The sequence below is a fragment of the Eleginops maclovinus genome, chromosome 14, assembly GCF_036324505.1.
Source record: "Eleginops maclovinus isolate JMC-PN-2008 ecotype Puerto Natales chromosome 14, JC_Emac_rtc_rv5, whole genome shotgun sequence".
In the NCBI taxonomy this organism is placed as follows: Eukaryota; Metazoa; Chordata; class Actinopteri; order Perciformes; family Eleginopidae; genus Eleginops; species Eleginops maclovinus.
Genome location: NC_086362.1, coordinates 5,889,777 through 5,915,697, shown reverse-complemented (window position 1 = coordinate 5,915,697; position 25,921 = coordinate 5,889,777). Strand labels below are relative to the sequence as shown.

The following is a 25,921-nucleotide window of genomic DNA, read 5'->3' as shown; positions in this document are numbered from 1 at the left end:
AGTATTCCACAAAAGAAAAATACATGAAGGACTTATTTTCTTAAAAAAAAAAAAAAGAAAGTTGTTTGAAATACACTTTAATAGATATTCAGTGTACAATTGGTTTGAGCTTTACAAAAAACTATTCATTATATAAATAAACAAAAAAGAATCCCTTGAAATTAGAGGTGTCAACGAGCTATAACAGTGAAAGCTGCATCTGGATCAGAAGGAAGAGAATATTGTAAAAAGTTATGTCGCTTGGATCTGAACTTCTTCCTCTTTGTGGCTGCAGAACTAGGAGTTGATACTTTTCCAGGAAGTTCTATGGGCAGAGGTGGACATTCATTAGAAAAGTTCCTCAAGTTCAAATAAAAGCGTCGTTTTTCATTTTCTTCAGAGGTTTGGTCGAGGGTCGGAGCTCATCAGGTCCATGGGCGAAGGCACAGTGTTCGGCCTGCAGGGGGCAGCGCTGAGGGTGGTGGTTGTAGAACCAGCAGGCGCGAGTTTTCAGGGCACCGGGGGCGATGGGCTTCCTCTTTGTATCCGCCCTGGAGGCCTTCCTGTCCCGCCAGTCTCTTATGTACACCCGCCCTCCTTCCACTAAAAGAGAACGAATGATGAGATTCAAACCTCTTCAGAAATAAGTGCTCCTCCCAAAAACTACAAATAAATCCTTGCCTGTAGAGCATTTAAGAGGAGGATTTATTTTTCAGGATCCAGAACTCGTTTTTTTTTACTGCGTTTCAAAGACGACACCAGGTTGAATCATCAGCAAGGAATAACTTACTTTGAAGATATTAGAGATTTTAAAGTTTGAGACCTTAAATGACAGGAAATTATTGAAGAGGACATTTAATGATCTTTTGTAGGTTCATATTTTTATCTTGTGACTCTACTGTGACGTGTTTCCATGCTTTAATGTTCAAAAAGCTCTTTATTTTCCTCGTACTGCCTGTTCTGCAGCACTTCTTTTCACCCTCTGTCTGAAACCAGAGCCCAGTCTGCTCTGATTGGTTAACTGGCCGGCCCTGTTGTGATTGATCAACCGCCTACAGCTATCCTGTCCCCTTAGCCTATCACATACAATCTGTTGGAGCGATAGTCAAATATACCAATTATGTGATATTAATATTGAGACAATATTGTAGCTTCATAAAAATGTAAACACAATCAGATGTTTGATGAATACCCATCAGTATGTTGATATAACTTGAATAAGTGGGTGAAGACAAATAATGAAAATAAGAAAATTACTTTGACGTATCGCAGCCTTTCAAAAACAGGAAAGGACAACCTCATGCTATATAACGATATCGAAATCTAAGTCAAAATCCAATATTGATATGATATTTATATAAGGGCCAGAACCTACTGTATCCCCTTTGTTAAAATCCATGTGTACAAAAACTGTAGTCCCAAAATGTTATAAAAGGACAGCTATGAAAATGTATATAACGCGAATGGTGGAACTACCTCTAAAGACTTGGTGGTTGTTCTTCAGCAGCGTCTGGAGGCCTCCACACTCCTTCTTCAGGAGCTGCAGGGTTTCCTGTTCCAGCAGTCCAGCCACCTCGCTCACAGAGAGGCTACCTGAGGATGAGGGAGGAGGGGGAGAAGAGGATGAAAGATAAGAGCAAGGAACCGAATGACAAAGGAGCGGGATGAGGTCTATCGATGTCCCCATCATCAATATATTTACAAGCTGCCAAAGGCATGCAGATATCATTTGTAGTCCTACACTACAGAGTTCAGAACAAGACCCAGATGAAGACGATTGGCTTGAGTCATCACCAGTGGTTTCCACATAGGCAGTGCTATGAGAATATGCTAATGGCGGGAAATGTGATCGATGCTTTGTTGGAACATTTTAAAAGGACACCTCAGTCCCTGTCTTTCTGTGTGAGTAAGGCCTGTGAAATGTGCTCAATTACAGCTGCTCAAACAAGCTGTCAGAGCAACCAGCAGGCATTTCACCGCTGCATCCCACCATCATCTATTTCAGTGTGTGAGTCACTCTTGTCACCCCCCCCCCCCCCCCACTGGGACATTCATTTTAATGGGGGATACTGAAATGCATAATGTCCTATGCTACAAGTTAGCGCGTAGTAAGCGCGTAGTAAGCATATCAATGGCGTATGAATGAGATTTTCTGTATTTTTGGCGTTGCCCTTTTACCCCCAGAAGAGAATTCAATCATGGTTGACCTTCAGTTTGTACAATTGACAGTCGGCCTCCTTCTTCTCTGACATATTGGAGGAACAACCGCATCTGTGCTGTTTCATAACAATATTTGACGTAAATCAGCAGACGACATAATGCAATCTTCATTTCCGGTGTACACTGTTGACCTAGTGATTACTGAAAGTGAGAGAAGTGTACTCTCTAACTCTACATGAGTTTTTCGATGGTGATGGTTTTAAGTTTTCTCAAACATATTGTCCAACCAAATGCATCCTGGTGATATTGCGGAGTAAAAACATAAAATATGCAACACACTCCCACACTGACAGACACTCGCAACGGCCAAAAGCAGTCCAGTGCTGAGTGTGAATCTGGGCAGACTGCCGTCCTATAGTCCAGACTCCAGGGAGCTGCAGACCTTAATATAATATCAATACGGCGTTTAGAGCTGCCCTTTAATGCCTACAATGATAATGGGGATTAATGGGAGAGGGGCAGTATTGACAGAGAAGACTGTGCTTGGACTAAGACCAAAGGAGATGATTATTAATTGATCGGCTTGATGTACAGCTGGATTTTTAAGGCTATATGTCCCTTGTGCAAAGGTGGACGGTGATTGATTTCTTTTTGTGTTTTTCCCGCTTAAGCCAATTCAGAATCAGGCTTCCTGCCAGTGAAAATGGTGGCAGAGCTAACAAAAAAATGTATTTATCTTGTATCATGCCTAACTTAAGTGGACCATCACATATTGACTATGGAATTAATCTGCTGATACTCCGGTTCGAAATGACACCTACGGATGACAGTTTTTGAGCCACGACAAAGGTGAAAATGTGGCGTGTAACGTACAAGGCAAGGTTTGTTTTTCATTTCCCTGTTAGCTGGAAATGCTACTGAAGCAGTTGTAGAACACTAAGGCATTAGCGGTCAATGAGGATATGAAACAGTCCATAAAATGTTTGTTTTTTAAATTGTGAAACCACGACCATAATAGGTCCTTGAACACACAGTCACAACTAATATCAGGCTTATGGGTCGAGTAGTAGCCTATGCAAGATTAGTCATAAACAGATACACACAAACACGACCAAATGCATCACCTCCAAGCAGAGATAATGAGGGACGGAGGGAGGGAGGGAGAGGGTGATGATGATGACTCTGCATATAACAAAAGTTGGGTCTTCTGAAGGATTGTGGGAATACATCTGAAAAAAATCCAATGCAATGCACCTGTCCGTTATAATACCGTGGCCACTCTCTTTTTAAAGCAGGCTATTTCTGTTCAGAACATGTATATAATGGATGTGCAAAATATGCAAGGAACATTATCATGAGACACTACTGTATGTGAACTTTTCACTTACTGTACATGTCCTTTGAAATGAAAAAAGATTGCATTGAGAACATTAAATGTTAGATGGAGAGCTACATATACTGAGTTTCATTCTGAGCAGCTTACATAACTACCTGAGGCCAGTCAGCAGTAAAGCATGCATGAATTAGTAAATCCACTTAAAGCTGAAGTAGCAGCATCACACGTTTGCACCTTTCACGCAATAATGACTATAGTGACATATACAGTATTTAAACCTCATGGCACATATATGAAGCGAAGTAACAGCAGCAAGGCATGTGTACTTGTCACTACTGGCTTCATATAATGAATTTGCCTCAGAAAACATAGTCTTTCCTCTTTTTAGGAGAAAATACTTGCACAAATAGTAATTATACAAGCCAAGCAATCCCTTTTTAATACTCACTTTCTATGATTTTAAACACCCTCACCCTAGATAGCAGTATTTTACACACAAACACATTCAAAAATCTACCTTTCTTTCCCCTTAACTACTGTTATGTAAATGAGTGCTTGTGTTATGTTGAAGCTTTACTTTGCCACAACTCAGGAGCAACTGATCAAAATATTCAACAACATTTGGCTTTTACACTAAAGCAAGGAAGCTATTTAACCAAAATCGACTGAAGTAATCATTCAAATATTAAAAATTAGTAGATTAAATCATCACAAATCCTCACAGTCTTTGAAGAGTCCATTTAATTGGAGGGAACTGAATCTCAAAGGCCTTTGATGACTCTGAGGTTCTTGTGGATCTTTCCAATATAGGCTGGCTCACCCTGAATTTACCCTTTGTTCCTTCAGATAACTGGTAGGAATACCTCAATACAAATGCATTCTCATGCATAAATCATAGATGCTGGTGCATTATTCATCAAGTCATCTCTATACAGGGTTACTGACTCCCTTTATTTGCTCTCCCTCATATTTTCTACCTCGAAACTCACCACCGACATCAGGAGAGAAGATTTTTCTGTTTTTAAATCATAGTAGTCCTTGTGTCCTTATCTAATTCGTGTGTGTGTGTGTGTGTGTGGCAGCCGTGGTGCAGAGGCGTAGACAAAGGTGATGCGTGGGCAGTGCGTTTGTGTGTGATGCGGCGTGCGTATGTGGCACTCTGTGTAGCACGCAGTGAAGGAAGTGCGGCTGGCAGAGAGATGGCTACAGAGTTCAAAGTGGCGTCACTGTGTGTCATGAAAGCCTTTCCGGATGATGCCGAGAGGGGGACAGGGAAAGAAAAGGGAGTATATATTAAAGTAGTACTGAGGAATGTGGGGGTTGATTCTTCCATGTCGTTTTGGAAGTGTTTGGGTTGCAGCTGAACTACAAAGGCAAAACACAGCAACTATAAATTCAGTCATAAAGGAAATGTTATTTTAAAAAGTTGAACATTTTGAGGAACACAGTAATTTCCTTTAGCTGTTTCCCCATTTATAATCAGTATAAGTTGCTAACTCTAGATTTAGAGTTATTTATCCATTAATTCCTGAATTTAGCTTTTTGAGACCTGTGTTACCATATAAAATGAGATTGCTTTCAAGCAATGAAAGGTGCTTTAAAAATACAATTCATTATTATTATTATTACAAAAATATATAAATTTGTACTGGTTTTGAAATTTTGCAGTTGCTACAAAGCTTAGCTAATTGTAAGAATGCCACTGCTAGCATTAGCCAAAGCTAAAACGAAATGTACTTATTGATTATTCCCAACCTGTTTAGAAAGTGTAACCTTTGGATGTACTGACCTCTTGTTAACAGTGGAACAACACTATTTCCATAAAAGTAAACGAGGCGGCAGCTAAACCTTAATCGTGAAGTAGAAAAAGACAACAGGCCAACTCCTGCTAAAGCTAACGTAACTAGCTTAGCCCATGTCAGAAGCAACTCAGAGTTTTAATCTAATAGATTTCATGCCACCGCTGCTGCCTTTAAAATCACATGATGTACTCAATTGTAAAACAGACACCTGGCAAATCAGATGGTGATGCATTTTTATGTAATATGTGCTGCTAACAATGACAATGGTTTGATAAACACACCAGCTCAAATGTACGACAAAGCTGAAGTAATACACTGTGTCTGTAGATCCATAGAGTGTAGCACCTTTTGTAGTATTGTGTTGGTTTGAAAGCAGTGGTTCTTTAAGGTGACTTCATTAGCATAAAAAGTCCCATCACAGCCTTAGTATCTGTAACGTTTGCCAACCAGCCTGGATACTTTGGCCCTTATTTCCTCAACTTCCCTGCTTCAGGAGATATTAATCTCTTCCTTTGTAGGAGATATTTATAGCTGCCTGGCAACAGAAGTAATGAATTCAGAAACTCCCAAAGTGCACAATAACATGACTGGATCAGTGAGATTCTCAGATAATGTGTTATACTCTGGATTTAATTTGAGCCTGTTCATCAATTCTTAAGCATGTCCAGGGAGACTGATTTGTGGGTGTCTTGTGGTTGTTGTGGTTTACCTCCTTTATTCCAGCCACTGGAGGACCCTCCACCATCATCTTCAGTCAATCCCAGGATTACGTTAGCAACCTGCAGAACCACGCCATCGACAAAATCCCGCGGGAGAGCAGCACAGTTTCTAACCAGTTCCACCTTGTCTCTGGGCTGGAAACCCACTCCCCAGCTGCTGTTAGGGGTCCTGTCAGGGTCTTCCTCTCCATGGCAACCGTCACTTCTGAGGTCTGACCTGTAAACTGTGGGCCCAGTGGCCTTCTGGCGGCTCTGTATGTAATGAGCTCTTCGCTGCTCAGCCTCGGCCTCTTCAGATATCTGGTAGGTTCTTGAGTTCCCACCAGACACACCTGTGGGAAAAGAAGCTGGATGAGTCGCATGGGGGCTGATGGTGCAAGGTGTACAAACAATGTGTTAATATGGAGAAAAAACCGAGCCCAAATCATTTTAGATATATGTACTGATGTTTGGGAAGCTTTTCCTATATTTTGACTGTACATTAACAGCCCAGTAAATTCTTGCTTGTGTTTATTACGTGGCTGTGTGTATTGAAAACATTAATGGCCAGCTGTGAAGGAAACGTCCCTTTGGGAACGATAAAGACTTAATTTATTTCTGTCCTTCTGCACTAATTGAGGATCAGTTGGAAGGAAAGCAGGGATGTACAGATGTGCCTGTTGGAGGAACAGTAATACACTTTATGATAATTTTGCAGAGAATTCTAATAACCTCTTTTATTAGAATGAAATATGGAAATGTTATCTACTTTATCAGACATTCACAGTGGAGAAAGATGGGAATCAGAGGATTGAAATCATAGACCAAAAAGAGATGAGTAACACCTACGACTTCATAGTTGTATGAAGTAAATGTGCACTAGCTAATCAAGAAACCAGCATCGACTTCATACCACCAACTGAGTCACTAATTAGTCTTTTGACACACGTCTTTGATCACACTACAGTGATCTTTTCTGTTATTGTGGACATTTTGCGGAAGATATTCCAGGTAAAATGAATGGCACAAGTGATGCCTTAGTCATGTGTCCATCTGATTTGTTATTTAGGTAGACCACCCTGCTAATAAAGTACCACCAGTTGTACACATTTCTGGGTTTTAAGATATATGCTATTTGATGTGTTGTTGTGTGATGTTCAATAAACAAATGTATTTAAAAAAGAAGAAGTTGCATCGTGGGAAGTGAAGGTTCCTTAGGGTTTGCAGCATGACCCAGGACAGGTCAGGACAAGTGGGGCTTTGAGTGTTGATATTAACCCTTCAGGACCATAGGACTTTTTAACTTGTTTATCTCACTATATGACAAATGTTAGGAATAAGAGAAGTCTTGTGTATAATATAGGAATTGAACAGCATCAGCTTTGGTGTTTAAATCTGGCTATGAAAGCCTACCCGTTTAGTGGATGGTATTCTGAGACAGTCCTCTTCAGTGTTGAAGCCACTGACTACGCTGACCTCCGTGATGAAGTCGATGTATTCTTTATACTGAGACTTCTTACACTGCCGTCTCTGGTATTTTGCACAGAAGTCAAAGAAACAGCAGGGGAGGACGAAGTACCGACAGGAGTAGGATGACCTGGAGGGAGAGAAAAATAAAAAAGTTACAAGATTTATTTTTATCTTTTCAACAGAAAGGAAACAACGATCCATTCCTAGAGATTCTGTGTCACATCAAAGCAGATTTCTGTGATTGAGGCTCAACATCGCCACCAGGTGGACGCTTTAAAAAGCAGTAACTTACACACACACACACACACACACACACACACACACACACACACACACACACACACACACACACACACACACACACACACACACACACACACACACACACACACACACACACACACACACACACACACACACACACACACACACACACACACACACACACACACACACACACACACACACACACACACACACACACACACACACACACACACACACACACACACACACACACACACACACACACACACACACACACACAATTCCAAATTGGGGAGATCAGCTGGCATTTCAGCTGCTGAGTGAGATTGTGTCTGCTGATGACTCGCCTGGCAGCTATAACGGGGATCCAGGGTGTGAGTTCGTCCGAATGGTTCCCAATCAGCCAGTCCGTATCCGGGAATAAGAAGCTCTCGCTGGGAGTAATTGCCTTTTCCTAAAATAGCAAAGACCCGAAAAGAACAAGAAATCCTTAGAGCGTTGAAGGTGCAAGCTGGTGTGATTTCCTTCTGAATCAGGAATTAGTGTTAAAAAGGAAAAGTATTTGAAGATATCAGTGAAATGTAAGGAAGCTTATTTAAACTTGGACTTGGTTGGTTATTGGATTCAATTACTTTTTTGGCAAAATAATGACTTTTGGATGATGAAAATAACACAAATGCAGCTACGAATCTATGCAAAAAAAGTCATATATGGCACCAACATCCGCAATATTGTAGGTTAACAGCACTGAAGCTGGTGAGGTTCAGAGAGAGCCTCCTAATAAAGGTTTGGGACTGCACATAGCACCCCTGTGGGCCCAGAAAAGATTGGTCTGCCACATCCGCTCCCATAAAATCAGTCAATAATAGATGAGCTGAAATGGAAGCAGTCAGCAGCTTGATGTCAAATAAATGAGAAGGTAGACAGGAGAGTGAAGTGTTTTTGGGACAGGGTACCGTGCAAATGTGTGAATGTTGACATGGATTGTTCTTGATTCAGTGTTAGACCCCTGGGCAGCAGTGCTCTTTTTCATTTTGTAGCTTCTTTAAGTATAACACTGCCTGTCACAGGTAATGTCAGGGTGAAAATGTTCTTGTTTTATTGCTGGTAAACAACAGGAAAAGGTTTTTCTTGCTGATTTCTGTAATGCGCTGACTGAAAGTGTTTTTTTTAAATGATTCAGGCCTCATGAAGGAGTTAGAATAAGGAGAAAATGTAAAGCCCTTGACTCCACCTTTTGTGATTTCCCCCAAAAAACAATGGGACCATATTCTGGAGTTCGTTCACAATTCCTCCATCTGTGCCCGGCACGGACTGATTCAATGTAAACTTATACATAGGACTTACTACACTAATCACAGATTGTCCAAGTTCTACCCCAATGTTGCCGATGCCTGTAATAGGTGCAACCATTCTCCTGCAGACCTCATTCACATGTTTTGGTCATGTTCAAAACTAGCAGACTTTTGGTCCAAAATATTTGACACTCTTCACCCGGCCTACTCTTGTGTAGTAAACCCACATCCTATGTCTGCCCTTTTTGGTATACCACATGGCAACACTCTTACAGCTGAAGCACAACACTGTATGGCCTTCTGCACCTTGCTTGCCAGGCGCTTGATCTTACTTAACTGGAAGCAGGCCCAGCCTCCGTCATATGACAGATGGATTAAGGAAGTTCTATATAATCTAAAACTTGAGAGGGTAAGATTCTCCCTCAGAGGCTCCTTGAGGAAATTTGATCAAACTTGGAACCCCTTGCTCTCCATCATAGACTCCCTAGACATTATGCCTGATCAGTGAGATATTTAAGTCCTTTGGAGTTACAGTTTAATTAACCACTAATTCAGAGACTCTATATTTTTTCTCTTTTTCTTTTTGTATTTTATGTTTGGTTTTTGGTTCCGCTCTTGTGTGGTCCTGTTTTTCTTATCATTTACATTTGTATTGTGTTATACTTTTGTTTTGTGTCTGTCACCTAGGAACAGGTGGCATCAGGGTGTGGGATTCCATGTAGGGGATAGAGATGGTGTATTTGGGGTGGGGGAGGGACAAAAAGTGTGCATTTTTAAAAGAATATGATTAGGGCCACGTGAAAAAGGAGTTAGAATAATGAGACGGTGTTCAATTGTTCTGTTTCCAATTCAGCAAGACAGACTGCTACAGCCTGTGATCTGGATTCCCTGTATCATGTGAAATTATAATAAACCTAAATAAGGTTACAATGATACCCCCGTCAGCTTGCTCACCTCCAGCAGAGTCTGAGGGCCGAACATGTCCCAGATCTTCCTCCTCCGAACATCGATGCCCTTTCCAGGATGCTGCAACACAAGACGGCATGACGGTCAGCCGATTGCTGCGTGGAAATTCAATTATACCTGTCCTAGTTTGTGATTGGCCATTTAAGCGACACAGTTCTGTAGATATTATGTATTCAGAGACATGAACTCTCTCACTATGTCTCACTAGCCCTGTGTCATTGATTAAGCTGCCATTGAACATTTGATATAATCCCAAGAGGCATTTTTTGCCTGTCGTTCATAATCAGCCATTAACACACAGCTTCTGACTGTCAGGGCTCTACTGTAAGTTCTGTCTGTTGTTGGTGTTCCATTCAGTACAAAAAACCAGGCCGATATAACGCCTGTTATACAAGACACCACTTATCCGAAACACACCGTTGTTGATTTCTATTGCTTTTCTGGGCTTTCAGTCAGTTTAACCTGGGAGTAACATAGTGTCAATCAAAGACAGCCTACATTTATTCAGCACGTTACTTACCCCTTCATTGGTCAGTATGTGAACCAGGAGGCCGTTTCCACAGCCCAGGTCCACAAAGGACTGTTTTTCTGTCAGACTTTTTTCTTCTCGCTCCTCTGCCCACAGCACCTGCAGTACAGTGACAGAGATTTAACACCACTTTCTGTTCATGAAAGCCTTTAATCACCTGCAGATGCTGCTCACACCCTTTCACCTGCCTCTAGTGTGACACATAAATCAATTCACTGAGTCAAAGCCATTTTTCACACTCAGATTGAAGAGGCTGTCTGGGTTCCATGACCTTAGAACATGTGACAGATAAAAATGGGTTTCACCTTAACATATATGTACAGTATGGATTTGTTTTTCTACCCGGTAGTTGTCATACTGGTTAAAAACAATATGAAAAGACATATGCGGCGTGTTGCAAAATAACTATTCCTCGAACGTAATCGAATAATGATAGCTTTTATTATAAAACAACATTAAAAACCAGGCTTGAACTCACAAGGAGATATGTAGCAATGGCAACGTCCTCATAGACAAACTTTTCAGGATCTGTAACCTCAGGCCAAACCTAAAAAAGCATTGGTATTCAGTATTAAAAATCCAGAAATATTATCAACAATACAGTTTATAAGCCCCTGTTGCTGGGAAGATTTCACCTTGACCATGGCCTTGTACTTCTCCTTCAGCTGCTGGTACATGACGCTGTACTTCTCCACCGGCAGCAGAGACAGGGTGCTCCTGAACTCGCTGCTCTTGCATTCGGTGGCCCAGCGCACCAGTTTGGGCAGCAGATCTGAGGACAGCCAGGGCAGCTTCGGGTATGCCACGCCATCAGAGAACCACAAGTCTGAAGCCAAGACATGCAGCTCCAATACCCTGCAGATAAAGGCATGTTGATTATTTTTACAGTCTTAAACTTGTTTGTTTTTTTACGTATTGTAAGATCAGTAAGAATATGCATCAGGTGTTTTTATTAAAGGTTTTTCTCCTGCTTTAACAATTAAGATTAGAGTAGGGGCCTGTTATCAGGAGTCTTTGTGTCAAAACCAATTGTTAAGATCTACAGTAGTTATGTTGTGTGTTTAACCTTGCACATTTCTAAATGAATGTCCTTAATTGAAATGACCACACAGCACCCTTTAGTGTTTTAACAAAGGTAAGGGAGTGTCTGGAAAAGCTTTATAGGGTTGTTTTTTTTATATCATCATTTCTAAATCCTTTGTGCACAAATGCATCCATGTCTACCTCCATTCACCTAATATTTGGACCTTCTTAGTTGGACAGCTTGTTTAGCCACTCACCATTTCTCACAGTCCCGATGGAGGAGCTGGAACTGATGAATGTTTCCTCTCTTGAGAGACACCTGTCCTTCTGAATCCTCTTCAAATGGAAGAAAGGTCACCTGTTGTCTGTCGAAATCTTAAATGAGCAAAGACATTTACAAATGTTATTATAGGAGAAGAAAGTTTGTAGAGCCTTTCATTCAAATCCACTCTCAGAGGGTGGAAGTAACTCAGTACATTTACTCAAGTACTGTACTTAAGTACACATTGAGATTCTTGTACTTTCCTTGAGTATATCCGTTTTACATTATGCTACTTTGAACTTCTACTCTACCACATTTCAGAGGTAAATCGTGTACTTTTACCCCACTACCTTTAGTTACTTTGCAGACTTGGACTAAGAATGTGAAAAATAGGACAACACTCTAAAATGACTTCACTGTGGTACTTCTAATTTAACTAGAGTCCAAGATCTGAGTACTTCTCCCACCTCTGTCCAGTCTTACCTTTGAGTATAACCTCTTTATGCAGGTTCGTCCCATAAGTGTTGACTTTAGGAATAAATGTCCTGACGCTGGAGGCCCAGGGGGTTTCATTCTCGTGTGTGAGAGCAGGGGAGACCCTGCAGCATGGTCATGAAGGACAACACATCCTGAGCGAGTTCAGGCTCCTCCAGCAACAACAGCACCGCCTCTCTGCCCACATCCTTACTCTCCGTCTCCTTAACCCCGCATAGACGCTTGTTTACAACGTGAGGCTTCTTTATCCACACGTCCACAGCTGACCAAAAGCCTTCGGGAAGAGTCTTACATTCTCCTGGAAACTTTATCTCAAAGAGTTTGGGCATAATTGAGCATCAGACACGACCATGTGTTTACATCTGCATAAGGAGAGAGGAGGACTTCCGGGGTCTTTTGTTACGTAGATAAAGACAACAAGATTAAGTTGCTTGTAGAATAAGCTCGCTTAGTTTCCTAACCCACATCCTAGAATTAAAAAACAAATGTGGAGTTTTACTATCAACGTTATCTTGTGAAAAAGTAGGAACATGTTGTCGCAGGGCGATGACGTCTCCACTGGCAGCCAATTACAGTTACTTCAACCAGACAGTAGAGGGCGTTGCTTTATTTCCATTAAATCAGCAAACTGTATAAAATAATCCTTTATGAGAAATTAACATATTTTTAACAACTATATTTTATTGGGTTATTTTTTCTTTAACCAATAAAATAATTACACATATATTACCTAAAGGCATGACCTGGCTATTACAATTGTTATGATTATTATAACTTCTTTAGAAGTCTGCTAATCTTTCAACATTAATGACCTCAATTATACTGTTATATTATAATTATACCCATAATAGGGTAAGTAAGGTTTGACATTATTCCACATTAGTTTTACATATTGCATGATTAATATCTCTCATGCATAAATAGAATAAAACACATGTATTTGATATAGAGTATATCTTGATACTAATTAGTTTGCACATGTAACCTCTGCATACAGTCAATCTGCCGTGCATAGCTTTCCTTTCTTTTTACTTGAATGTGTCAGGTTTGTAACTACCTCTAAATTTCCCTTCAAGGCATCAAAAAATCTTATCTTTCCTTATCTAACCTTATTTTATCTCGCCTGCTCAATTGACACATCATTTTTTGAGAAAAACAGCATCTCTATCAGTTGAAGTAATGTTAACATAGATAAAAATGGTGTTCTGTTTTTGCCTTAATAAGCGTGATCCCCCCCATACAAATTCACATATTCTAGGTTCCCCTGAAAGATAAAATTAAGACTGATTCTATATCTCACTCAATAAAATATCAGAGAAAAAACTGTTAGCACTATCACATCTCTCTCTCTCTCTGCTTAATTTAGGCAACTAACAATACATTTTCCTCGCAGCATTTCATGGGCAACCCCCCGTAAGTGCAGCCTGTCTGTCAGACAAATTAAATAAGACATGGAGAGTTTACCCAACTGTAAACTGACGATAAGTTATTTCAGCCTCAGAGATTTAAGACAGCAGAAGGAGTGTTAGCATCTGAGCCACACAGTCCTTGTTCGGCCTGTACACTAAACTGCTCATCAAATCCTGGAAATGACATGTTGTTGTCCCAATACCTGCCTGGTGTATTATTCATTAATTCCTTAAGCTGTTAATTCTTGTGACTCTTTATTTCCTAATGAAATCATCATTTGTGTTTGTCTTTATTTGTATTGTTTGTTAAGCTCTTGGTTTTAGCATTTGGGCTGTCACAAAACCTTCTATAAACTAATTATTTAAAACTCACATTAATTGCTGCAAAATGTGTCATTTTGTCTTAATCCATATCAAGTTAAAAGTGCATGACAGAATTGTGAAGCTTCTGTGTTTGAAGTCCTTTGAATGGCTGCTATTGTGTGGGTGGTTTTGAGTAATTCAGGAAGGGAGGCGGGGGACGACGACTAGGGAGATACTGTACCAGGAAGTGCAAAGTGCAGGGCAGGTCTTTCACAGTGCTGCCTGGTTTGCATTCAAATGAACACACATGTAGGAAGCTAAAAAAAAAAAACCTTGTCAAACTTGCTTGACAATGAGTTTCTTCATTTGACTCATAGCTTACAGCAAGTTTCTGTTGAATACAAAAAGAAGGAAAACAATTGAACATGGCCAATAGAGACAATTAATCACGTTATTTACGCTAAGGAAAACATTTTTAACCTCAGTAATGACTCATTTTAAAAGTACATAATTATCCAAAGTAAAGTAAAATATGTTGATGACATCTGATTCTGATCAATCAAGGCAAAAAACACAACATATACACTTCATATGACTTGTTTTTGTTATTTCATTATACTTCTGGCTGTCTAATAAAGCTTCAGTACAGTAAATCATTCTCCAATGGAGGTTATAATGTTAGTTTTTAAAACGGTTTTACTTATTTATATGAAAGGGGTAAAACAAATATGATTTTTACATCACAAATAGGCCTATGGTCAACAGAATTATCAGAAAACACAATTAACACTAATTTCTCCAAAATACGTTACATGATACACTTTACGAAAGGAATTATTGCATGGTTGATTAACTAAATCTAAAACTAATAAGGCGCAACAAAAAAAAAACGGTTAAGCTAGGTGTACCCAAAAACTAACATTACATTTTAGATAATGTACAATATCTGCAATGACAGCCATTTGTTGTTGGTGTACACAACAAATTAGCAGTAACATCTGGTGTACGAAATAAACTAGCATTAAATTAGGTGCATCTGATAGCCTATACATGCTAGTTTGATTAGTAGCATGTATTTGGTTTACCCAACTAGCATTTATTTACATTTGGCCTATCCAATAAACTAGCAACTGAGTTTATTAGCTATATTTTACTTGACTGTGTGACAATGTAATATTTTTAAATACAGACTACACACAACGTGTATGTGTGTGTTAACACGTTGCTAATGGGTGACGTAGGATACTCTGTTTTGTGCTAACAGTGGGTTATGCCATTAGGTAATGTGTTTACCTGTGCAGGTAATTTCATATTGTCTGGAAGTTTCAGCTGTTGTTGAAAGCTCAGGTGAGGAAAGCAGGAAGAGGTGTGGTCAGTGTGGAAACTGCAAAGAGGCGGAGAAAAACTGCTGGAGAAAAAGCACACAGGTAGATCACTCATTCCCGCTTGCCTGAAAGAAACGCGATACATAAAACAATAGGATACATCTCTGACATAACGTGCGAGAATTATTTTTGGAAAGAGTTCAGGATTGAGAAAAGAGCCTCCGTCGACTTTTCTGGAGGTTTCAGCGCCAACATGGATCACTTGTCTCGGGCGTATATGTTTAAGAAATAGGTGTCAACGATCCTACCGGATATCTGACTTATTTTGATTAACGGTGAGTAATGAGTTCTTATCTGACCGAGTTTATCTGGACTCTGCAGTCTGAAGAAATGCTTAATGTCAGGAGGAATATCAACATATCTGGTTTCGAAAAACTCTTAATGAAGTATTATAATTTAGGACATTGACAAAACACTGTCACTAAATTGTGTTTAAAAAATAATGTATATTTAAAAGGTCATTTAAATACCCTTTTTTTTTAGGTTTAGTTGTCTTTATAAATGCTACAAAAATAGTGTTCATTAGTTTATACAATATATAGGCCATTATAATGGATCTAACTATCAAGCTATTATAAATCACTTTACCTGCAACACAAAAATGCTGCTTGCTGCCATTATCTTTGATGGATTACTGTAATCCATCACTGATAATAAATCCAAAAATGTAGCTTATCATTGAGTGGCTATTCTGCTGAATAAATTACTTGTAGTCTTTATACATTGGTGCATTTGATGATAATAGTAAGGTAATTATATATGTTTACCATGCAGTGCAGTATTTTATATTTAAGAGTTGCTATTTTGATTTAATTAAAAAATATCTGAACACTTCTGACTGTACTCCTCTTTCTGTACATGAAGAAACACACATTTTCTTGGGAAATGTTTTGAAAAGCACACTCGTGTAATAATATAACTGTGACATTTTTGATTCATGGATGACTGAAGGGGTCAAGTGGATCACTGTGGGTTGATCTTCATGTGTTCTTGGAAGGAAGCGGCCATCACCAGTGTAAACAAAGGCTCTGCAGCCTTATGGGAAAAACAACACCGCAGATAATGTTGTGTAAGATATAAGTGACGCGAGTTCCTCCCCTGCCTCCTTAGCAAAGTTAAGCTATTAACTAAATAGTTTGACACTAGGTCACACATGCCATTTAGGCTGTGAGAGTTTTTCAGTAGCTGCCAGGCAGGTTAAATATTGATCACTCTGTACATAGAGAGAATGATCACAGAGGTCTCTTTGTTTACCATCTATCCCTTCTGAATTTGAATATTACCTGCAGACAAGACTCAGTCAAGTTGGGTGCAAATTAATTGGGAGTAGTCCCTAGAAACTAATGCAAGCCCAGGCTAGAACCCTGTTGCACACTTCTGGATTTTTAAGCATCAGTTGTTCCGTGAGAATTAGCCTTATGATTGCAAACAATGTGGCTCTGCTAGTGGTTTAGCATGTTGTTCATTTTTTCCAATGGTAACTGACAGGGCAAGGCTGGAGGCATTCCCTGAATCGTACCTGCTGGGCCGATAACCATTGGGTTTATTGCTCTACAAGCCTCCAGTAATGCTAAGAGCAGAAAGCAACACATGATGTTTTACATTTTATTTCTTTAAGCAATAAGGAAGTTGTGCAAACTCATTCTCGCCATCACACCTCTGTGTCATGGGACTGGAAGTGACATATTAAAAGATAAGATTGCACATTAGAAAGAAGATTGTTAAGTCTAAAGTGAAAATGAAGCTACAAAAAGCCTTACAAGAGCTGTCATGCTGCTGTCAAACACATCACATGTTCAGCACTTGCATGAATGCTGTGTCTGAACAGGATCCTGTTTGACCGCGGCCCCCAAACCACAGGCAAGTTAATGGTTCCACCTCTCGGCTTGATATATTACCTGCAGTGTTATCGTCTTTGTGGTTCAAATGAGTCACAATCAAGTTACCGGCACTGTTGATGTCACTACTTGTACTAGCGTCTTATGAAAAGGGGAGCGTTTTAATCTGTCAATGTTTCCTGTGTCATCATTCACCTGTTCCTCTTTGTGCTCCTCCTAGCTTCTTCTGTTGTCTTTTATCTGACCTCACTCTCATTTGGTCAGTGAACTGCCTGTTTTGAAGTGTGAACTTATGCAAATGACTCTACTTTGAGATTGAAAAGCCTAAAGCTGTAGTAGCTGTAAAGAGTACATTAGAATCTTATGGGACACAAACCACCAACTTGTAAAAAGTTGGCACTCAGCTAAAAGCTCACCTAACCCCCCCTTCGGCATCCCACACTGTTTTTGTAAAGTTGCCATGGTTACCTAACAAGGCCCAAGTGGGTTGCTGTTAAACAGGCTCTTTAATGAGATGAGGAAGACTGGAATAGAGAACTGGTTTATTGTGTCCATAGTTTGATATGATTCCAAGCTTCCTATCGTGAAGTTTCAACGACCAAAACACTTAGATTTAGTTACTTACAAAAAGTGTTATAATTGAAGTTTAACCTTTGACCGTGCAGGAGGACGGGTCGGGTGATGCTGATGGACCAGGACACTCAGTGGCTGTACCATCTCCTGGCCGAGGTCCAGTTGGAGAAGTTCTACATGCGCGTCAGAGATGGCCTCAACATCACCCGCATCGAGCACTTCCACTACGTCAAGGAGTCCGACCTGGAACAGATAGGAATCAGCAAACCTGGTGAGCCAGATTGTCTCCTTTGAACATCCACTGAAGTACAAATCATCACGTATCTCAGACAGGGAGGATTTCCCCTCTGGCACAGTTTGTCTCTCTTCTCAAGACAAAGAGAGGTTTAGATTGCCTCTGGTACAAAAGCATTGTCTTTTGTTCACCAAGTTTAAAGGGTTTTGTCTTTCAAATGTCTCTATGATTTACGGTCTTGATGGATAAATGATTTACCACAGCAATATTTAATCTCATAACCAATTAATTTGACAATGATTTTTACAAAACATATACTGTAGATGTAAAGGCTGTTGAAATCAGACATGTATGGAATATTGGATATAATTATTTATATTTTTCTTTCTCTCAGCACAAAGGAGATTATGGGAGGCCTTGAAACGCTACAAGACAAATGCTCGAGGACGGCCTGGGATGGCAAGGGTGAAACACATGCAGCATATCCCCTTTGACGTGGAGTTCATATATATTGTGTGAGAACTACATGTAATCAGGCACGGTTATCAGTAACAGGTTTTTGTTCCTTTAATGACACATAAAGGAGCCCAGCAGTCGAGTTCCGGATGGGGGGGAGCAGCGGAGTGGAGGCGGTCCGGTTCAGGAAGTTAGCCGGGCTCTACCGAGTCTGATCCAAGACAGCGAGCTGGTTCTGGCAGAGAAACTGGGCTCCGGCTCCTTTGGGGTGGTGAAGAGGGGGGAGTGGCACACACCTAATGGGAGAGTGGTAAGTAAGGGACTGTTTTCTAAACCATCTTTCACAATTCCTTCTGATAGAGACTTCTTGAACTGATGTTTTCCCTCCAAAACAAGAAGCTACAAAATAGACGATACATTTTATGTTTGATTCCTGCTTGCTTATACAGTACATATAAAATAAATATAATTAGGGATAAAGGAATTTATTTACTTTACTGAACATGTGATAAACCCAACTAAGTATTGGTAAAGGTGTGTGTGCAGAAATCGAGTATTGTTCACAAAGTTGGAACCCAGTAATTATCAAGCATCATCGCAATTCCCCTCAGCTTCGAAAATAGCACTTAGAGTATTTAAGTGTCTATCGGCTCTTTGTTCTATTATGTTAAGGTGAGTGTTATTTTCAGTCGCAGCAGACAGCCATTTTTCGCCATTACAAGCTCTCAGAACACACTGTAAACTACTTTCTCAACACTTAACAGCAGACAGACTGTTGAATGAGCTAATAGCTAATTTCCCACTAAATTGCCTTTTTTCTCCCTTTGTTTTAATCAATATGACTGTAACCATTCAGGTTGCAGGACAGAACTAGGAAAAAATGTTGGGGCGCCAGTTAGAAAAAATGAAAGCAAGGATAATATTAATTGTCTACATCAAAATATGCAGTGGTCAACTTGATGCTTGACTTGGGAATTGAGCTCAAAGACCTGTGACTTACAAAACATTGTCTTGGCCACCTTTTGTAACAGCAGGTTTTAGGTCATGTGTAAATGAATATGCTAAGAATCTTCCATTGTCTGGTTTTTAACATGGAGCACCGTGATATGAAAAACCAGACGCTGTGGGTTTAGATGCAGGATTGGGATTGAGCCTGTCTCTCTTTTCCCCCCACTCAGTTGCCTGTAGCAGTAAAGTCACTGAGGAGCAGCATGTCCAGGCAGACAGAGACACTGACAGACTTCCTTGCAGAGGTGACCATCATGCAATCCCTGGACCACCCCAACATCATCCGGCTTTATGGTGTGGTGCTCACACAGCCCCTCAAGATGGTAGGATGTTGTGTTGGATCTATTCAAACTAAGATGTTTTAAGGCTTGAATACACAATGACATATTTTTCGTTCTTCTAGGTAACAGAACTGGCCCCGATGGGCTCCCTATACGATACCCTGCGCTCACGTCAGTTTGAGTTCCCTCTGGTGCGACTCTGGCTCTTTGCTACCCAGATCGCAGCGGGTATGGACTACCTGGAGATGAGGAGATTTATCCACAGGGACTTGGCTGCGAGGAATGTCCTGCTGTCATCCAGGGAGATTGTGAAGATCGGGGACTTTGGCTTGATGAGAGGCCTGAGCCAAGAGAAGGACCACTATGTGATGAAAGCGCACAGGAGGATACCATTCGCATGGTGAGGAATGTTGGGAAAATAAGCTGGAGGAGGAGATAATATTTAAAGAGGACATATAATGCTCATTTTCATGTTCATATTTGTATTTTGTGCCTATAGTGTGACATGTCTCCATGCTTTAATGTCCAAAAAGGTCTTTATTTTTCTCATACTGCCTGTGCTGCAGCACCTCTTTCCACCCTCTGTCTGAAACCAGAGCCCATTGTGCTCTGATTGGTTAGCTGGCCGGCTCTGTAGTGATTGGTCAACCACCAAGAGATGTGTCCGAAATATATCACCCATTAGCTTATCACGTATAATGTGTTGGAGCACTAGCCAATAGAGGTGCAACTGTTACATAGTGATGTCACTATGTTACAAAAGCATACAAAGGAGTCCAATAGAGGCGTTTCAGGCAGGGGCGGAGTGTGTGAAAACTCCCTATGGCGTGAACTTTGGGATTTACGCCTTTGCAGACCGTTTACATGCACACAAACCTATATAACACACTACAGGGAAGGGAAAACCCCCCAAAACCATGATATGGCCTCTCAAAACGCTCAATAATCACGTCTATATCTACGTCATTTTTTCCTGCAGGTGTGCTCCAGAGAGTCTCCGGATTGGCTCCTTCTCCCATTCCTCTGACGTGTGGATGTTTGGGGTGACCCTGTGGGAGATGTTCACCTACTGCGAGGAGCCGTGGTTCGGACTCTCAGGCAGACAGGTACACGCTTGTCAGCAACTTGTGAACATGCTTCTGGTTTTTGTATCCATGCCAATCAGAGTGTTTGTCCTCATGTGTGGAATGTGTATCCCCGCCCTGATGCGGTATTTTATTTGTTTTGTGACTCACTGCTTTAGTGTCTCTGACATTCACTCTCTTTAATCCAGATTTTGTGGCGTGTGGAGCGGGAGGGGGAGCGTCTCGAGAAACCGCCCGATTGCCCCCAAGAACTGTACGTCGTCATGAGGAAATGCTGGGCCTGCAATCCTACTGAGAGACCCAACTTTGCACAGCTCGTGACTATGGTGTCAGAGGTCAGCGACATTATGGGAAACTTAATCCAGTGGAGGGACTGTGATCAACACTTAATGGAAGAAACCTGAATGCATTTTTTTCCTTTATTCCTTTGTCTGTATTCGCAGGCTAAACCAAGGGAGGTTCAAGCAACCAGAGACTTTGCTGAACTCAGAAAACTTGCACTTGTGGCCAACGACCTTGTGACCGTCATAGACCATGGGTGGGTGAGAGAAAGGAGGGTTGGACTTAAAGAGTAAAGGAAAAACTTTGACCCACACAATGGCCCTTTGTTAAGTTGAAACAGGGGTTTAAAGCAGCCTCTCGAATGGCATTCAGCCGTAACTCGAGCTTTTGCTTTGTTTGTTTGAACAAGTCGAGCATCTATGACACTACGAAGTGTTTCTTTACAGAACAGATCCAGGCTTAAGATGATTTTAGTGTTGTCACAGTCTGCTGGTTTTTCTGCATACAGACATCCTCATGCAGCATAAAAGACACCTTAATAAGTATTCTTTATTTATTGTGATTCAGCCTCTGGAAGGGCCACTAGTCATGCATTGAAACCCGCGTCAGAGTGCTTGTGTTTAGTGCTAGTAAAATACACAATATAAACTGGTGTAAGAATACATCATAGACCATGATTCAACTCTGTAGGTATTATTAATGGTGGGCAACCACATAATTAGAAACTCAATTTGATTTAAAATACAGCTGCGGAACAGAATTTTTCTCAGTCTTTCATTAATCAATGTATACAATATATGTTGGTGTATCTAATCATGAAATTCACTTACTACAGTAGCCAATTGTTGCTTGGCTTAGGTATTATTTAGCAAATGGATGTGTTTTTCAGTCTTTAACTCATCTAAAGGAACTTAAGGAAGTCTGGTAACACAACTAACATCACACCTGCTTCCTTCCACCAACCGGACAGTTCCTGCCAGACTTTGTAACTTAAAAAAAATGAAAATAACACATCTGTCCTCTTACGAATTGATTTCCAAACTTTAGACACATGCCTACTTGTGCCACTGTTTTGGAGAAGCAAAAGTTATATTATAACAGTGTCTGTCACTATGTCTCTCTCTGTGCAGGCTGGAGCTGTGTGAGTGGAAGGGTCAGAACCAGAGGACGCTGACAGTGGGCTGGTTCCCTGCGAGTCTCACGGTGCCGTCACTCCCTGCTGCCGCCGCCAACAACGGGTCCAACCCTGCTTCCAACCCTTACATCTCAACCCCGCTGAGAGGCAGCCTGCAGCATATCGCTCATGGAGACATCAAACCTGAGCTCTGCAGGGGGCTACCTGAGAACCTGGAAGGGTCAGTTGCACCACTTATTCATTACTGTCGTCTAAAACAATATCTGTTGGTTCTGATGGGGCTAAATCTGCTCTGAAGAACAACAGAAACTCACTGTTACCATGATTGTTCTTTAGCGATCAAACTTTATTGACGCTGAACCTGAAAGTACTTTGGATTAACTGCAGGGATATCATTTATTATGTGATAAACTGGAGCTTACATGGCAATAAAATGACTCAGGAATTATAGTTTACCGACTGAGGGAAGTGATATGGCAGTCAGGATATCGTAATGGCTTCTTTTTCTTTTTCTGAGACAGTCCCTTTTATACATGCAGTGAAAAATACAGCATGTAACACGAGGAAAAGGCCCACAGATCCAAAGTTCATCTGGAGTGGCGGTTTTTCACAATATACAATGTAATCTGTTACGTGTGGGCGCGCCTTTTATTGCTTTGTAGCCTTTGCTTCATTTTCCTTTCAGCTTTTGCCTTACACAATACTGCAAAACTGAGAGAAGGAGTTGAGAGCTGTGATTTCCCAAGTTCCTTTTTTGATAACCAGCATAAGAAATAAAGTGTCCATCTCACTGTGTTTTATTGCTAACAACACTGCAGCGCTGAACTTTAACCTGCTATTAGTCAATAAAGTGTGTGTGTGTGTGTGTGTGTGTGTGTGTGTGTGTGTGTGTGTGTGTGTGTGTGTGTGTGTGTGTGTGTGTGTGTGTGTGTGTGTGTGTGTGTGTGTGTGTGTGTGTGTGTGTGTGTGTGTGTGTGTGTGTGTGGCTGCGGCTGCGGCTGCTAGACTAATGTGTGTTCTGTTCTGACCTGTGCAGCAGCGGCAACTGGAGGACAGTCCTCGGCAAGGAGAAGGAGGGCTCCAATCTGCAGCAAATGGCAGGTAGGGAATAAAAAAGTGTGAGCAAAACCGCAAAATGTACTTAACATCAGAGAAAGGTTAAAATCATGATATTACTAGAAAGGCCTACAAATGTTAAGGCCTTAAAGGGGAACTTCGGCCATTTTCTAAATTCCTAAACGTTATTCCTATGGTCTAAAACAAAATCCGAACACGAGTGCTCTTAAATGCATCTTATCCATCCACGAAGTAAATGTATTTATCCATTCCAACCAGTCTGCCCTCTAGTGTCTCTATCCGTTCCCACATACAATCTGAGCTTAGAGAGTACTGCTTTATAATCAATATTTAATTTTGCATTCTCCCTATCAGGTTTGTCTCAGAGCTTGGAGTCAGTTATGAGCGGGCACCGTCCCCGCGCTCACACTGTGGGCGCGCTCAGAATGGATCAGCACGGAAGACTCATGCCCCCTGGGATGCCAGTTCATAGTGCGTTGATTCAGCAGGACCCGCGGCGCTTCAGCGAGGCAAGCATCAACCCGCCTCCGCGCCCGCCGCCCCCCAACCTGAAGCACTTCAACATGAAACCCACCATCTACCCGGTACCGGGCCCCACATGGCCTACCCAGGTGACCATAGTACCTCCAGCCCAGCCTTTACCTCAACCACAACTAACCAACCTGACCAAGATGAGCCACATGGCACGCTCAACCCCACAGCTGGATGATTACACTGACAACCGAGAAAGAGACGTGAGAGAGAGGGAGCGAGTCAGAGAGCGAGACAAGTCCCCTCATGTGCAGAATACAAGAGAAAGTCTCACCGCACAGGTAAACCGCGAGTGACAGGATAATTGTTTCACTTCTTTGTATTAGAATGTGTTGAGTTCTTTTAAATGAGGCAATCATCGCTCTGCTCTTCCCAGGTTATGGAGGCAGTTCATGGAGTGACAATTGAAGAGGTTCATGTTGCACTTCAGCGTAGTGACTGGAACCCGGTGCGAGCCGAGCAAAAACTCAAGGTCAGACTATGAAATGACAAACATGATAATGGCTGGAAAATAAAAACTATATTAAAAGAAATATCAGAAAATAATAAACGGATACAATTAAATGTAAAAATACACTGAAATACAGCACAAAATAGGCCACAGAATTAAAAGAATGAACAGTGCTATAATGCTATGGAAAACTGAAAATGTTTAATTTAAAATGACTCATAAATAGAAATCACATTCAAAATCAGTACAATATTACATATAGAAAAACATCTTTACACACGACTGCAGGACCAGCTGGATTTGGTCATTATATTTTATTAGGGAGTTTCCCCCACCAAATTGCAGTAGTACACATGGGACATGCATCAGTTTCTATCATGCAGGGGGTCCTGTGTTAAAATTAAGACCTTTTTATTATAGTAATTGCTGTTTTGCATTTATCTAAATAAATCACAACCTAACCTAGAGAAAACCTGGGGTCAGGTAGAGGTGATCTGGAATAGGATTAGGTGACTGAGCGTATGAGGGTGGCCTGTACATGGGTAGGTGGGGGTTGTGGGTAGGTTTGGGTGTACATTACAGGTTAATCCAGTTTTAGCAAAAATGTAAAGCCACCTTAGGGACTCAGCAAGACTTTGATTTAAGTTCTATACCAAGCAGGGATAAAGTCTAACTGGAAACACACTTTTTCTTACTTTAATTCATTTCGATAAATAGAGCAAATCCCCCAAAATTGGAATTGGATGATCATCTTTAACCATACCCTATGCATCACAGTGGAGATCATTATATCATCAATAGGGATTTTTTGAACACTTAACAGACAATTGCTGTATGAATATCCTCAACTTATTTCTGAGCTGACTTTTCTGCAATTGATTGCCGGTGCGTAAGGTCCAGGCAGAAGTGAAACCTGCCTGAAAGTAGTAACCCTCAGAAAGCAGATAACGAGCTGCTTTAGTTTGCTCTGTCTCCATAAATGCACGCAGATGATTCATGCATTTAAAAATGTGTATTTGTATAGCCTCTCCTGATCCATTTTCTCTTGATGTGTGTCTTTCAGTTGGAGCAGTTGTACTCGCTGAGCCTGTGCTCCAGAGAGGACTGTCTGAGGGTGCTCTACAGATACCAGTGGAACCTGCAGGTGGCCAGCCGATACCTGATCCGGTGGTCCCGGGACGACAGGCCAGGCCCCGGAGACAGGGAGCGACCACAAATAAGCGCAGAGAGGCGCGTTTAAAGTGTTCTTCATTGGCTGATTTTAAATTGAATTTTGCAGCGATGGTTTACACTTTCAGCAACAATTTTGGATCTGGAAGCTGCCCAAAATAACTTGCAATGACCACCTCGATGTGGGGGCAGATAGGAGGTCTTATAAATGTAGAAAAGTGAAGGTGTAAAAAGAAAGGATAAAAGGCTCACTGTTTTCACTGTTTTTGTATTTTGAATGACACTCTCCAGCAACACATTTTGTGAACATAGTTTTTGTATCGTAATGAATTTGTACATGAAATTATTGTTTTATTAAATAAAATGATTATGCCATCTTTGTATTGAACTGTGTGATGTGTGAGCTGTTTATTCAGTTGG

The 25,921-nt window shown here is 41.0% G+C and overlaps 2 protein-coding genes across 3 annotated transcripts; one reads left to right on the top strand and one right to left on the bottom strand.

The window, feature by feature from the left end:
• Positions 1-72: 72 nt before the first annotated feature.
• Positions 73-13,610, bottom strand: trmt44 (tRNA methyltransferase 44 homolog). Its single transcript, XM_063900220.1, is given in 13 exon segments — positions 73-582; positions 1,456-1,572; positions 5,987-6,313; positions 6,316-6,328; positions 7,389-7,572; positions 8,060-8,166; positions 9,962-10,033; positions 10,494-10,601; positions 10,981-11,049; positions 11,138-11,357; positions 11,783-11,900; positions 12,271-12,382; positions 12,384-13,610. Coding segments are annotated over 13 exon segments (1,911 nt in total). The 5' UTR covers positions 12,612-13,610; the 3' UTR covers positions 73-346.
• A 1,783-nt stretch (positions 13,611-15,393) lies between these two features.
• tnk1 (tyrosine kinase, non-receptor, 1) lies at positions 15,394-25,889 on the top strand. Of its 2 annotated transcripts, XM_063900217.1 has the most exons (14): positions 15,396-15,654; positions 17,883-18,061; positions 18,420-18,490; positions 18,609-18,791; positions 19,660-19,812; positions 19,893-20,170; positions 20,750-20,876; positions 21,044-21,190; positions 21,299-21,393; positions 22,268-22,492; positions 23,309-23,373; positions 23,704-24,161; positions 24,257-24,352; positions 25,395-25,889. In XM_063900217.1, exons 2-14 carry the CDS (start codon positions 17,899-17,901, stop codon positions 25,569-25,571), a joined length of 2,238 nt encoding a protein of 745 aa, XP_063756287.1. In that variant the 5' UTR covers positions 15,396-15,654; positions 17,883-17,898; the 3' UTR covers positions 25,572-25,889. The 2 variants fall into 2 exon arrangements, with proteins under 2 accessions (XP_063756288.1, XP_063756287.1); XM_063900218.1 differs by lacking the exon at positions 24,257-24,352 and having other exon boundaries at positions 15,394-15,654.
• Positions 25,890-25,921: the final 32 nt, after the last annotated feature.

Excerpts from the sequence above, each read along its gene's own strand:
- tnk1 (XM_063900217.1), top strand. The coding sequence starts at position 17,899 with ATGCTGATGGACCAGGACACTCAGTGGCTGTACCATCTCCTGGCCGAG. Across the intron at positions 21,394-22,267 it reads GTGACCGTCATAGACCATGG|GCTGGAGCTGTGTGAGTGGA; the intron begins GTGGGTGAGAGA and ends CTCTCTGTGCAG. Across the intron at positions 24,162-24,256 it reads GAGAAAGTCTCACCGCACAG|GTTATGGAGGCAGTTCATGG; the intron begins GTAAACCGCGAG and ends TGCTCTTCCCAG.